Below are 16140 nucleotides of genomic sequence, written 5' to 3' on the forward strand. Positions count from 1 at the left end.
ACAATATCAATCATAAATAATAATTACCACTCACAGCACTTTGTACATCAAATAATGTTAAGATATGAACTAAACAATTTGCTCTCACAGCACCTCTCCGAGGGAGGTCAGTAGCGCCATTCCCATTGGACACAGGAGGAAAATGAAACACTGAGAAGTGAAGTGACTTGCTGAAGATGAGACGAATGGACGATGAGTGGTGGGCACACAAAGAGAAGCAAATTAACGTTTTCTAAAATGAAATTTTTATTCAAACATTTTTTGATCCAATTTTGAAAAAAGGGGCAAAATTGGTGAAAATTTCACTTTCCCCCCTCCCTTTTCAAGTAGCTTAGATGGATAATAGAATATGGGTCTGATTCTTCTGCCACTGTTGACATCAATGGCCCTTAGCCTCAGTGGAAGCTGGATTGGGCCCCCTTTTTCTAGTTTTAGGAGACGAAACTATGTTTATTGGAGATCTTGAGAACTGAGCCAATATGTAAGTGACATGTTTTGTGTCACCGGGGAGGGAGACTGTAAACGGAAGCAAGAGAAGCTACCCAGATGTCATAGAAGGTTGACAAGGCAGGGTAAGCTGCAGCACTGGTTGTGTTTATTCTATCATCAAGAAATTGTTTCTTCTAAAATAAAATCATGAATGGGCTGAGTTATCAAATTACATTGTCACATTTTATGTGATGTGACGGAATGATGTGACACAAGGGGTTTCCAGGCTAAATTTAAGACACCATCAGCACACATCTATTGGCTAAATTATGCCTCTTCTGGGACAGAGCTGAGCTGGGCGGCAGGATTGGTGCACTACCTGAACAGCCTTTCCTTATCCTTGTCCCAGGCATAATACATCCGGGGGTGCTGGGACAGACAGATGGGACTGTTGCTACAATATTGCAAGGATCAGCCTGCACACCTTGTTTTGCAGCAAACACATAGTTACCAACATTAGCGAGTTTAGCTCACGAGACCCTTGTGTATTGCTACAGGGAAAGAAACTGCAACACAGATAAAGGCTAGTCTCAGCATCTTGTAGGAGTGGATCCCAAGTCACAGAGGAAGCTCAGAACTAAGCTCAGATCTCCTGACTCCCAGAGCTGGACCTTTATCACTAGATCAAACCTCCGGTTTATGGTATTTGGGTTCATTAAGGGTTTTTTTCCCCTTTAAGCACAATACATAAAAACGGTGCCCTTCAAAAACAGGTTCCTATTTCAATATCTTAGCAAAAAGAAAAATCCAACAACAACAACTTGCTGCCAGTGCTCAATGTCTTGTTTGTCAAATCTGTGGTTATATGCGTCTATCTTAAGTTCCATCAGTAACACTCAGGACAAAGCAGGAATGTAACAGAAAAATAAATCAGTGCCTAATAGCTTTCAGAGAAACCAAGGGGAACACAATTATGTGGCATCTACATGCTAATCTACCAGACTCAAGTCTCAAAGGAGTTCAAGAGCCCTACTCAAAATTCCTGCAGTGATAAGGGGTCTACTGCATTCGGCTGGGGTTTGGATAAAAGATTTTTATGATAATTATCTTTGTGTGGAACATTTTTGCATTTTCTTTCTTGTGCAATTCAGAGTTTAAAGGGGGGGGAGGGAGGGAGCGGGACAGGGGGAGGAAATCATTACTGAAGGTGAAAAAGTATTAAAAAGACAAATATTGGATGTTGGGCTATTACAATTTGAAAGCAATTAGCTGGCAAAAGCATGACACATTATTGGGAGGATGACAGATAAATGTTATATAATGACAACAATGGCGTATTATAGGGAACAAGGTGTTTTTGCTTGTTCAAATAAATGTCAATTAAAACCAAAAATGAAATCTCTGAAGCAAAACAGATCATCCTACATTAAATGAAACAGCTTTGAGTTTTCTTCCTGATTTTGTCCCCCCCCCACTTTTTTTTTTTTTACACAAATCATCAAGGCTATATTTAGTTTTTATGCCATTATTTTGAGAAAGAAACTACTCACATCTCTGTCTTGTTCTCAAAAACAGCATTAGTATTTCTGAGAGACTACTGAAAACAATTATTCAGAAACATGAACCTGAATATTTCAGTTAATTTATATAATTTGTGTTTGGACTTTTTTTTCATTCATTTTTTTCAGAATACCCTTAGCAAAAGAGGTTTTTGGTAGGACCACTCAATGAAACAGCAAATATCAAACAAATATTGCAGAATATTCACAGAAAGTGGAGTTTACATTTATAATCCTAAATATTTTCATTAGAATTCTGAAACGAGGAGTTAAAGTAATCTACCAGTTAGGGAACAAAACCCAGCATGTGACCAAAATGTCCAACCAAAATACCTTAGTTTTCAAATATTGATTAGGTAAAGCAATAGGCAAATAGTTCATGAGCAACCCATAGGATGAAATAGATTTGTATAAATCAGTCATCAAATAATAATGAACAAGTTTGCACCAATCATGAACCATTCTCACAGTCAATAACAGAAAAGACTGGCTAAATTCAGCTAATTGTTCACTGGAGATCAGTCACCCTCCCTCTCATATTAGTCTTGAACTTTCATCGTCACCACATTAGAGCCAAACTCAAAAGCACATTAAAATATATTAGTTCTTAGCACATCAACAGTGACTTTTGTTTGGGAAGCACAGAGCCCTTCACGTTAGCTTAGCTTTAGTTTCAGTGTTACACATGTGACTTACAAAGGGTTTTTTAAAGAGGTGGGTTGTGTTCTTTTTTTGATTCTTTAAAGGAGGCTTACAAGATTATATTTTCAAATTAGTTTTCTGTGGTTTAGGTTCTTACTTTAGCAATACCAGAAATAGCATGTCTGGTCTTCCCTGTTTTTGCGGGGAGACCACTTCCATAACTCACTTCCAGCCCTTGTATTGTGAGTTCTGTCACTTTAAGGGAAAGGAGGGGTGGATATTGAATCTTTAATGAACACATCCTCTTACCAAAATGTTGATTACTGTGTTAAATAAGTATTACTAAAACAAAACAAAACATAGGAACTTAGAAACTGTCAGGCTGGGTCAGACCAAAGGCCCATCTGGCCAGGTACCCTGTCTCTGACCATGGCCTACCACCATCGACTTCAGAAAAACAATTTTGATATTCTTGCCACCTATATAAATAGCCAGTTTTTAAAATTATTCTAAAACCAAAGCCCAAGTTGTAAACAGTCTGACTATTTCCCTTCCCCTTTCAAAAACTTCTCCATTTTCACTCTTTGTTTTCATGATGTCATCATATCACTAGTTCTCCAATAGTCACAGAGTATTCCCCTGGAGATAAGACCTCTATTTCTAATGAAATAAAAACAGAAACCCCTCTTCCCTCTCCCTTTGATCTGGAAAAATCATTTCAGTCCATCTTTAAACTTCATAAAAAGGGGAAGGCGGCAGGGGGAGGGGGAGAGGAGAAAGGACATAAGCTCAGTTTTTTCCCTTGCAAGTTACCTTTAATTTCACATAGCAAGTGTATGGCATAGTCAGAAACAGAACCCAGGAGTCCTGACTCACATTTCCTTGCTGTATCTATTATGAAACACTCACTCCTCCATGAAAGCATAATGGCTCTTTAGATGTCCTGTGTGGTTACTGAACTTTAATAATTAGTATCAATGTATTTAGGGGGAAATGATTATGCTAATGTAAGAGCTAGATAAAAATGCTTAGCCCCTAGCTCTGCTCAATTCACAATGCAATATACCTCTAAGCAATTTGCTCACCCGTTTGTGCCAGGCACCTTGACCTGCCATTCCAATATGCTGCCAAGACAGACACACATTGCTGGGCAACGTAGCAATGAAGATATTAACTTTATTTGTGATCAAGACAGCTTGTCACTCTAACTGTTCAGCTGAATGTCAGTTGATGTTGTGGAGCCATCCATAGCAGGGGATTGGTCCTGCTTTGAGCAGGGGGTTGGACTAGATGACCTCCTGAGGTCCCTTCCAACCCTGATATTCTATGATTCTACGATATTATAACAGCACAATGGCTGTTCCAACTTTGCCTTGGTCACGTTTGCCATGTGAGCTAAAGACACAGCATGGTTTGCAAGTCTCATAATGGTTTGGCTCAGTTTTACTGCAAACAAACCACCACGATCACCCTGGGAATTAATGAGATGCCCCCTACAGAATTCAAAACCACAACATTCCTTAACATTAGTGTAGCTGGGCCTGTGTTTAAGTTAAAAAAAGGTTTTGCTCAGACTTCATTGACTAAGACAATCAACCTAGCCAGTGAGAAAAGGTATCACTATAAAACCTCCGAACAAGCTGCAGTTACATAAGAGAACAGGCACAGTGCAGGCTTCATTTCTTACAGGATGTGCTTTTGTTAGCACCTGTCTGCACCTCACAACTGGGGGTATCCAATAATAAGGGCCTCACCTTCCAGACTAGGTGGCATGTTCCCAAGAGAATAGGCACCTTCCTTCATATACACCAGCAGTTCTTCTCCTGGCTCAATTTCTTTAATAACTTTATAATAGATCTGGGGATAGGAAAACAAAAAGGAGACAGACACGTTAAATATGCAAAGCAACATTTTATAATTTTATGCAATAACTCAAATGATTCTGGCTAAGAGGGGAGGCTGTCACTCGATTTGTTTGATAATTGCTACTGAGAGCTCTTTCTCTGCCTTTATTTATACTCCACGTGTGTCAGAGTTTCATGCGGTTTGAATGATAAAGTAGTATTTACAATAAGAGCCTCTCTTATCCAGATTACACAAAAAACTTCCTCCCACCCCCCATAAGGTTACTGAACTGACATTTGTTATTGTAAATGGAAAGTAACATTGATAGAGAACTAGTTTTGGTCCCTGCCAGTCAAGGCCAGAATCAGGCTGGTGCTCAGAGGTCCAATTCTTCAGCTGATCTAAATTAGCGTAGCTCCGTGGAAGTCAATGGAGCTACACCAATTTACACTATTGGAGTATTTGGCCCTTAAAGATGCAGTCTCTCGTCACAAATCCCTGATGCCATTCTGTCCCTATTCAAAATATTGTCAGCCAAACTTTGTACTCTATAGGCCAAACATTTTGGAATTTGACGAGTACAATACTGCACCTCTTGGATATCGGTCTTGCTGCACTGAAGCACCATCAGGGGAACATAAAGGTGTCCACTCAAGGGCAGAGCCCACAAACAGTCCTATGCACCACTTAAGCCTCCACTTAAACTGCATAGCGCAGGGCTCAAATGGTCTGAAAGAACTTATAGCGATCTCCTCCACTGGCGTGAGCTTTGACCACTTGTGTATAAGATATAAACCTGAACCGAACCCTAGGGATACATTTATTAGAGGGGAATAGCAGTTGTTTTATTTATACAAGATGAACATTCATTGAATCCAAGAGACAAAAGATGATAATGGTGCAAGCAATACGTGTGCATTAACACATGGCAGGTACTGTTTATTACGTACACTATGTCGTGTGCACTATTATTTATTATGCACTATCCAAAAGTGCGTTAGAGCCTTTACAGGACACGAAAAACATGATCCCAATAAGCTGACAGTCTATGGCCCTTCTTCTGCAAATTATTACATCTGGGCAGACCCCTTCACCCATGCAGATTCCCGTCAGTTTCATTTGATGTCACGCAATAACAGAGTAACAAACAACGAGGTGAGGACGGGCGAAGGTTACAGTAATAAGATCACATCGTTACTTTTGGTATGTGCGCCTGAGGTTCCATTACATTTATTTATTTTAATTTATTAATTGTATTTTACAAACACACACACACACACACACACACACACACACACACACACACACACACACACTTCTTATGGTCAACACAGGAAAGAGTTTTTAGGAGCAAGTTGACAGAGGGATGTCACCTAAGATTGGGGGGGGGGGTCACCTAACGAAAGAAGCAGCGAAGAATAAAGCACAGAAAAGGGAGTGTTAGAAGGAAACTAATGGTGAGGGTTGAGCTGGTGTCCCTGGCAAAGTAGAAAGGGAATATGCCAGGAGAAAAGGTTCAAGAAGTTCTCAACCTTGGATGCGTGGCCAAGAAGGTTTCCAATTTTCCAAAAAGTTTGCTGGACTTTGCCCTATTCTAATAGCAATACTCTGAGGATTCAATGGATATTAGCTATTAACCTTAAAAGTCAATTGCAAGGTTTTGTTAGCACTGGGCAATCCTTTTAGTAAGGGTGAATAAATACCATGATGTTTTACATAAGAGGCTCATAAGAATTTTCTTTTTTCAAGTTAATCAATGATAAGTCTCCTTCCCCCACCTCCCATGCAATTTCCTTTTCTGAGTATAAGCTAGATTTTATTCAGCACTGTCATAGTTCACTGATTTAGTAACAATAACTTAATCTCTGCCAATCCACCGTTTCAGTAGGAAATGGACATACAGAATTCCTATAAGTCTAATGGTGTATACTGATCAATATCCCTGGGATGAATATTTATTCACAAAGTCTCTTTCATTTCTCCATACAGACACTGCGATACACAAGACTGGCCAAATTCCCAGAAGTTCTGAGCATCTGCAACCTCGGCTGAAGTCAATGAGAGCTCAGTACCGCATGTGAGTTGGGCCTTCATTGTTTCAGGATCTGATCATGACAAAACTTACATAAATTTCTATTTTTACTCCCAGAAGGAGTCTCACTGAGTCAGTGGGGTAAAGTTGAATACGGTTACTCATCTGAGCTTTTTTCCCAGAATGAATCCTTAGTGAGATCAAAAAATCTCAGGTACATAAATTAATTAATATTCCACATTACAGATGAACACAGACATGGTAAAACCAACGAGGCGTCCTTGTGGCACCTTAGAGACTAACACATTTATTTGGGCATAAGCTTTCGTGGGCTAGAACCCACTTCATCAGATGCATGCAGTGGAAAATACAGTAAGCAGGTATAAATATACAGCACATGAAAAGATGGGAGTTGCCTTACCAAGTGGGGGGTCAGTGCTAATGAGGCCAATTAAATTAGGGTGGATGTGGCCCATTCCCATGCATCTGATGAAGTGGGTTCTAGCCCACGAAAGCTTATGCCCAAATAAATTTGTTAGTCTCTAAGGTGCCACAAGGACTCCCCATTGGTTTTACTGATACAGACTAACACGGCTACCCCTCTGAAACAGACATGGTAGTTTACCATATGCCAGTAAAGTATCTCAAGTACTAGGTTATTTATTAATAACATATATAGTTTAGGAGTTTATGCAGGGGTGTGATCCTGGGAGTAATTACGTTTAGGGGGAAATAATATCTTGCTTATCTCTTGTCTGTTGTTCCTCTTTTCTGTTTGCTTGTTATTTTAATTTGATACAATCTAAGAACTGCATTGAAATATAACCATGTTACATTAAAAAGCAACAGAGGGTCCTGTGGCACCTTAGAGACTAACAGAAATGTTACATTACACATTCAGGACCTCGTTCTCCTGAAGCAAAAAAAAACAGTTTTGTCTGAGGAAAGAATGGGCCCAATGTGTCAGCATCACAGATCAACTTACACTATGATTCATATTTTTTATCCTGTTAAAGAAAGAGAACAAACTGTAAAAATGTATTTACTAAGTACATAAGTTTTCATTTATCATTACTAGGGCTGTCCATTAATCGCAGTTAACTCATGTGATTAACTCAAAAAAATTAACCGCGATTAATCACACTGTTAAACAATAGAATACCAATTGAAATTTATTTAATTTTTTCAGGTGTTTTTCTACATTTTCAAATACATTGATTTCTATTACAACACAGAATACAAAGTGTACAGTGCTCACTTTATATTATTTTTTATTACAAATATTTGCTCTGTAAAAAATGATAAAAGAAATAGTATGTCTGAAGTAGGACTGAGTGGACTTGTAGGCTCTTAAGTTTCACATTGTTTTATTTTTGAATGTAGTTATTTTTTGTACATAATTCTACATTTGTAAGTTCACCTTTCATGATAAAGAGATTGCACGATAATATTTGTATTAGGTGAATCGAAAAATACTATTTCTTTTGTTTTTTTACAGTGCAAATATTTGAAATAAAAATAATAATATAAGTGAGCACTGTACACTTTTTATTCTGTGTTGTAGCCGAAATCAATATATTTGAAAATGTAGAAAACATCCAAAAATATTTAAATAAATGGTACTCTATTATTGTTTAACAGCGCAATTAATCACGATTAATTTTTTTAATCACGTGATTAATCACGGTTATGTTTTTTAATCACTTGTCAGCCCTAATCATTACTATTCAGTAAGATATCCTCACGCATTATCTGCTGTAATAAGTAGTATTCAGGGATATAGCTTTGATTCAATACATTTTGATTATTCAATTAACATTATATATGTCTTTGTTGGAAAATATATCTGGCTGGTCTAAACATAAGTGAGAAAGAGAAGACAATTACTTTTCTTATTTTTAGTGACTTTAACAGCACTGATTTTCTTCAAACAACACACCTAGTAGTTTAGTTGTGGGGGGGGTGCATTATTATGCCTTCCGAGTTGTTCCATTAGGGGGCAGTCTTTACCAACTAAAGTAATAGCTTGTAAATAAATACCAAAAGCTACAGGCGCTCTCTCTTCACCCCTTGCCTTCACTGCAACTCTCACTGCTTTTCATTTAACAGTTGTTTTAAGGCCATCTCGTCCAAACCTCCTTCTACCAATTTAGGACTAGGCAGACCAAATATGCATGCAAAATCTACCCTCAACCAAACTTGGAAATAAAAGACCTAAATACTGTTTGACTTAAACATTATGATCAGTTTCAAGACACTAAGCATATCAAAACAAGGAACTGAATGAAAACAAAAGTGCGAACAATAACATGAAAAGAAAAAGGAGTCCAGTATAGGCAAAAGTTAAAGAAGAAATAAGAAATTAAATGTCTGACCTGTTTTCTCTGAGTAAGGTGCGTCAATTCAGAGACTTGAGTTAAGTTTAAAGCTTTCCAATAAGGTACCCCAGTATCCGTGGAGCTGGTGACAAAAGCCATCCTCTATACTTAAAAGAGAGGCAGCTGGTATTTCAGGCCTTATGACAGCTCATGCACTGAAGGACCATCCTGACTACCGCATCATCATTCTGTGCATCTCTCTTGCAGAGGGATTTCTTTAGTGATCCTTTCTCGATTATCTAAACTCAAGTCTGAGACACTCCCCCTAATCTTATCAGTGAGGACTGTGCTCTCTGGAGACCCTCCCTACATTATGCATGTAATAGAGACTACAACATTGCTGCAAATCAAAGGAAAAGGAAGTTTGGGTTATACAGCCAGCAGTCAGGCGGAGGATTTTATTTTCACAGCTCTTTCTTCATTAAAAGGCCTGAGATTCAAAAAAATGTTATTTGAATTGCAAGAAAAATCCTGATTATGAAGATCAACTAATACAGAATAAATCAGGGCAGGCAAAAATAAAGAACAATTTCCATTATTGCTAAACACATTTAAGACAATTTATTTGATTTCCCCAATTGTCTCTATTTGTGCTCCTTTATTTTAAAAGTCCGATAACTTCAGCCAGAGATTAATTCAAGAATTAATATCACATTCATAGCAGACCAATGAGTTCTAACACAAAAACTGTTTTAAGTTCTGTTGCTTAACTTGGAATTTTTATCAGTAACATGGACATGATATCAAATAGCAACGGGGAAATATAAAATCCGTCTGAAATTGACTCGTATTCCATTCGTGCATTTTCCAATTTTAGCTTGTTTTGAACCATTGCAAACTTCTCAACAAAATTTCACTGTTTGGATTGTGACTAACTGCTTCCCGGATCTACAATAGCTCTGATCCTCCAAGTCAATGGGACGGTGCATGGGCTCAGGGGGTCAGCCTATGCAGCGTTACTTGCAGGATCAGGGCCTCTCGCTTTAAAGTGCTCTGAGATCCTTGAACTAAAGGCTCTATAGCCGTGAAACACATTTTTATTTTTTCGAAATATATAATGTTGAGAGGTGAACATATCCCCAGGAAAATATGCTTAATCATTAGATACAAACCACAATTATTTGCATTCTGGGTAGGCTCCAAAGAAAAACTACAGTTGATATGGAGTGTTACTTTTTTCAAAAAAGGCTTTTCTTCATTTTCACATCATGCTTATTTCTTTCCTGTCTCATGCCACAGAGACTATGAGCCAAATACTGAATATCTTGCTCAGTTTTCAGACCAGTCATTATTCAGGCAAGACTCCCAATGAGCTCAATGGGAGTTTTGCCAGAGTAAGAATTATCAGAGGAAAGACCTTGGGTTAGTCCCAGTAGGTACAAAATTGATAATTTAGTGCCACTTACTCACATCTATGTCAGTGAACCAAGAAAAATTCTGAAACCCAAGATACCTACTTATGAGTACACCTCTTTGAGCCAATAATCCAAAACCAACCCAATACTGACAAAAAAAAGCAAAATCTTCAGGAATATCTAGTCTACAAACACTCCGTTTTTACATAGATATAAACAGCAGATGTTCTGAAATCATGAGTGAAATCCGGGCCACAGTGAAGTATAGACTTACACACTCGTTTCTTTCATTGGGGCCCAGATTTCACCCCGTATCTTCAAAACTGTAATAATCAATGGCTCACATTAAATCTGATTTAATACATCATTATCATCATGTTTGCCCCCTTCCATATGTTTTCAAAAACAAAAAGCAGCTGAGGTAAACAGTAACAATCAAGAAATGTAAAAATACAAGATAGATTAATTACTCTGAAAAAGGTTAGAATCTGCAGGAGTCACATTCATTGTATCATATTCTTCATTCTAATAATTAACTTCATCTTGCAATTGTGCTACTGAAATTCTGAATTAATTAAAACTACTGCTGTGTTTAAAACCCTTTCCCCTTTGTTTGCCATTAACTGAAAAGTATCAGATTAAATAGTACATAAAAAGATCATATTTTTGAAATAATTTATATTCTCTACTTTCATCAAAGTCCTATTAATTTTCTTTTTCATTTTTCTTACATCAGAAGATGTCACCATTAAAATTTTAAAACACCAAACAAATATTAATGGTCAGCTAATGATATTTAGCCTGAGAAGAAGATACAAAAATATAGTTTTAGTGCAATGCTCTCCCAGAGACTTGAAAATGTTACACTCCTGTTTGCAGTTCTTGATTTTCCTAAGGATTTCTCACTGCCTAGACATGGATTATTAATAAAAAAGAGACAAATTATGTTTTACGGGGCCGAACCACAGCCCAAAGGAAAGACTCCCAGTGACTTCAATGGGCTTTTGGATCAGGCACTTTTATGAGGTCCTTTTATTTTTTCCTCTTAAAAACTGTTTCTCGAGCTGTTTCTAAGGATGATAGCCTGGTGTTGGGGATATCTAGGAGGAACCTAGCTCTGAGTAGCATACAACATTTTGCAGCATATTAAAAACCACTTAGTACAATGACTGATTACGCAGAATTCTAAGTCCCATCTCATTAACACTACATCACAGTGTAGTCAAAGACTGTACATCTTTTCTATGAAAAGAGTCTTCGTGAAACAGACAGACATTTAAAAACAATGTGGTAATTGTCTAACTATTTTCAATATCCATGCAATAGACAAAGATGAAACATGTGGAGTGAACAAAGTACGCCTGAGTACTACTTCATTATTCAAATATCTTTCATTAGAAACAGCATTGTTTACCTGTTGCATGAGTGATGGCTGCTATTTACTTAAGCTTCAGCGTGGTGGCATTTTTCTACTTTTAAGAAAGGCACACATCACAGAACTGAGAAAACAGCTGCAGTGTTCAGCCAAAGATCAAAAAGTGCACCCACTAATTGCATCAGCGTGAAACAGAAGTGATGTACACAGTTTGAGACAATTTAAACAGAGAATTACTGCTGTAGTTTTTCTCTCTCTTGCAAGTAGTTAGTTCTATTAGAAATTATGTGACCAACACTAAAAGTATTTCTAAGAGCTGTTGATCTAAAGATGCAGTCAGATGTATGTAAACTACACCACTCCAGTGTGTTTTTGCCTGTCAGTATTGGGTAAGTACTTCAGGACTTTGCCCATATTGGGATGGTGTATTTTGCTTTTGCTTGGGTGTATATTGGCCCCGTAAGAATTAGCTTCAAAAACTTCATGCTAAAATTGATATTTGGAGAATTGGTTTAAAAATGGAACTGGAGGATAAAATGTTACAACTAGTGTCTTTGAAGAAGAGCAACAATTTACTTTAGAAGAAGTGAAGAAAATGCTCGGCAATCCACACGCTGCTCTTAGTCACACATCTGTAAATCCAGAATAATTCTATTGGCATTATTGGAGCTGTTCCTGCTTCACATGGGTGTCGAGGAGATCAGAGCTCAGTCCGATGTATGCACAAATAAGAGTGAAAAGGACCACGTCCCAATGTAAACATGTCTTATTTTTGTCTGGATAGCAAATGGTTTTGATTAAAAGCTTGCCCTGGCTTTCATCAGCACCATGATGTTTAGTTATTTTGTGGGTAATCTTTTATTACAGAGCTTTTGTTTTCTTTACATGTTTAAATAAAGAAGATTAATCTTTGCATGCCTACTGAATGGGTGTGGTCGAACCTTTCTCCATCGAGCCTGAGTTCCAGTCTATAGACAGAATGTGCACCATGTTGTACACAAGGAATTAACATTCACTTGTTTGTTAGGCAGAAATTGAAAATGTTCATTCACTTCAAAAAGTCACATTCTGCTTGATGGTTTAGGGCTTGAGCCTATTAAGTTCTGAGCCGCGTAAATTCTCATGAGATGGATACTGATGGTGTTCAGCACCTTGCAGAATCAGACCCCAGAGAATTATTCACAGTTTATAGTGTATAAGAAAGAAGTGTGACCTCAGCTCTGATAATCTGATAAATGTATAACACCTGATAACTGGGAGGATTAATGCCAGTAAACTACTATGGCGCCAACACTACAAACATATATGCATATGAGTAATGCTGCTCACATGCATAGAATTACCCATGAGCATAAGCATTGCAAGATCAAACCTTATCTGAATGTTAATTATTATTTTATTTACACTGAATTCTAATAAGTATCAGCAAAAAAAGGCAGAGTGAAGAGTGAAATATGATTTTCCCCATCAGTATAAATGAGGGTGTAACTATAGAGGCTTCAACTAACCACAATGTAATGTAAAATGCACTTGAAAGTCTAGAGTGTCTCTTCATTATTTTGCTCCTTATTACCCTAATGGTTCTGATCGGTAGGATTAGAAATTCCTAAACCTGGATTTTGGTGTCTAGTGAGTGTACAGTGACTAGGAACCTTAAATTGGCTCAAAATATAAAATGTTCTTCTCATCCAAAAGACAACTTTGGCTTGTTGCAATGATTTGACCCTACTCCCGTTCAATTCACTGGGAGCAGGAATTGGCTTCTGGATATTTTCACATTAACGGAGATTGATACTTCAGCCCTGAGAGGCAGGTTTGTAATTTTTTTCTTTTCTGTTACTTCTTCATTTCATATTCCTGTTTCCCCGCCCCCCAATATTAAAACAACGTCAGGTGCAAATCCTAGACCTATTTGTATGTATTGAAACTCTTCAGGCCAGACTATTCACTAGCAAAACAGAGTCACACTTAGATAATGGCAATAGTTTGAATTTTTCCAAGAAAAGAAAATTGTGTTTGCATTTTGTTTCTAAGATGGTGTGGAGAACGAGAAGGGGGAAAGTAATAATATTAATCCAGCATGGACACGCTTACTGGTATTTCCCCCATGTAAATGTTAAAATTGATAATAATAATGATAATAAAGCCTACAAGGATTTCAATGCGCTGCTGATTATCCCAAATATTGTAAGGCATATTGCTGCCCACAGATTGTCATAATGAGCGGCTTGAGAAAAAGTACATCCTGACCTCGATGTTGTTATGCCTAGGATTTTTTCACATAAGTGTCTGGGACTTCTGGTTATCAATCACCATTGTCTGCTGCACTTTGTACACTGGGCCTTTTTATTCCTACCAGCTGGCTTGACCTAAAAGTCTTCATTGCTTCAGGAAAGAGGCTGGAGGGAGAAAACACTTTGAAATGCCTACCATCTAGTTACATTTGGGGGCCTTTTTATTTCCCTCTTCTTGAATAACCATTTTGCTATCTTTTTTGATGTATGTTTTAGTGAATTTATAATAAAGCAAATACACAGGAAATGGCTAGAATGTAACAGAAGGTAGAGAAACCAGGTCTGATGTGAGTGCAATACAGAAGTTCTTTCTAATCAGACTGCTATGTACTTTGAAACTGTGCACAACCAAGAAGCTCCAGATGAAGGAAAAGAAATGCAATTAATTGGTCTTAAAATCAAATGGGATACAAATAATCATTTAGCCCTCTAGCTGTTGGCAAAATATATACACATTGCTCTCAATCAAACCATTAACCTGGCATGCTTAGAAAAGGCCAGTAGTCTAAAGGTTAATATTTCAAACAGAAAAAAAAATGTACATTAACATCAAATTGGCATATTTCTACTCTCTTTTATTTAGTCTAAAATATCCTTACAAGGAGCCCAAACTTGGAAGGTCCTTATCCTGCTCCAATGATTCCCCTGGGTTGTTTGTATTTATTACAGTGGCTACACTGGTTAATTCAAAAACTGCAAATGGCTTTTTCAAATTCCTGGTAAAGGACCTTTTTGGCAACAGCAGGGGTTATAGAAGTAGAGTTGCTTGAATAGACCGTTGGGTGAAACTACATTTCTTAAGGCAGGGAGTGAACACAACTAACTGGAGACAGGGCTAGTAAGGTATAAGGTGGTGCCAGAAGGTATTAGACTGTGTATCCAATTGCACTGGAGCTGCTAAATCTATTGGGAGTCCCAAAGATATGACTTAGTGTAATAGGCTGAGCTCAAATAATCTGTGGGATGCACTAAAAGGAAATCAGGCCATTTGTAGCCTGCCTGGAGACCTGTATAATCTGCACAGAATGAAGGACTGTAAAGGTCTAGGTTATAGGTAAGGGGAAACATAATGGCTCCTATGATATTTATCCTGTCACTCTCTGAAACTGAGATATGGAATTCAGCTCCATGTGCTACAGAATGCATAGAGGATAGAGCAGCTTTTGATGTGAGGCATGGAGTTGATGGTAAATGTAAGGCTCTTGGTTAGAAGGGTCCTTGTTTCAAGAGGGTCCGTGATGAGTGGTGGATGGACATCCCAGCAATCAGGAGTTCATTTTATATAAGCAACCAAAGTTCGGATGCTTTTATCCGAAAGCTCATCCAGAATCTGTCGGTCTAGGAATCAGACTACAAATATTGCAGTATTTTGGCTTTCCCATTTCCACTCATCTCCAAAGTCAAGCTCTGTAGGAGCCTGTTAAAATACGAAGGAGAAAACGTTTATGGAAATATTTAAAACTTCACCAAGTTTGGATTTTGGACTGGGTCAAGCGTTGTGTGAAAAGTTCAGGTCAATTCTCATTTGATATGAACGGGCGTGCCCATCTCTACGTCACACTCAGAGCAATATTTTGGCTTCCATTTCTACTAAAGAGATTCTTGTAATGTCTTCCTTAGTGACACGCATGTTAGAAATATATTCTCCCTCACGGTTCATCCTTTTATGCCTCCAAATGCCTATCGACAATGCTAGGTAGTAATAATATTGGTATTGCACTTCTCATTGAGATAGGCCTGAATCAACATTCTGGACCTGAACTTTACTCAATTTGAGGTCTTCTAAATCCCCAGATCTAAATGTTCCTCATGTACCCATTTCAATTTTTTAATCTTCCAAGCGCTTTACAAAAACTAGCTAATTAATCCTCACAACACTTTGTCATCTGTCTAGGAGGGAAGATGACTGAGCTTTTGGGAATATCATTATAAAAATCATATTAATTCCTTGTAACATCTCCTCCTCAAGGAGAGCGTGCCACAGAAATCTCCACACCATGCCTATTAGGTTTCTATTCCTCTCTCAACAGTCCCCAAAACCATTCCCCCCCCCCATTTAAATACAGACAAAAACTTAGTTCACAGCTTGGGAGCAGACTTCCTATCCATCACTGTCAGTGTACAGCATGCACTTTCTACTGTTCGAACTGCGATGAACTACCAGCATTGATCTCCATTCATTCATTTATTTTTTAATCAAGAGAATTCAGGTTTCAGCTTGCTGACAATGC

General features: G+C 37.9%; 1 protein-coding gene across 15 annotated transcripts in view; it reads right to left on the bottom strand.

Moving 5' to 3' along the window:
* PRDM16 (PR/SET domain 16) overlaps positions 1–16140 on the bottom strand; it is a 453301-nt gene that overhangs the window by 48338 nt on the left and 388823 nt on the right. For 14 of the 15 annotated variants that reach the window (XM_065575146.1, XM_042854065.2, XM_042854064.2 and 11 more), the window contains one exon: positions 4385–4487. In XM_065575146.1, the coding sequence (XP_065431218.1) occupies positions 4385–4487 (103 nt within the window). Of the gene's footprint in view, positions 1–4384; positions 4488–8882; positions 9133–16140 lie in introns of those variants that run through there. The other variant, XM_065575153.1, reaches the window with a different exon arrangement.

The sequence above is a fragment of the Chrysemys picta genome, chromosome 21, assembly GCF_011386835.1.
Source record: "Chrysemys picta bellii isolate R12L10 chromosome 21, ASM1138683v2, whole genome shotgun sequence".
In the NCBI taxonomy this organism is placed as follows: domain Eukaryota; kingdom Metazoa; phylum Chordata; order Testudines; family Emydidae; genus Chrysemys; species Chrysemys picta.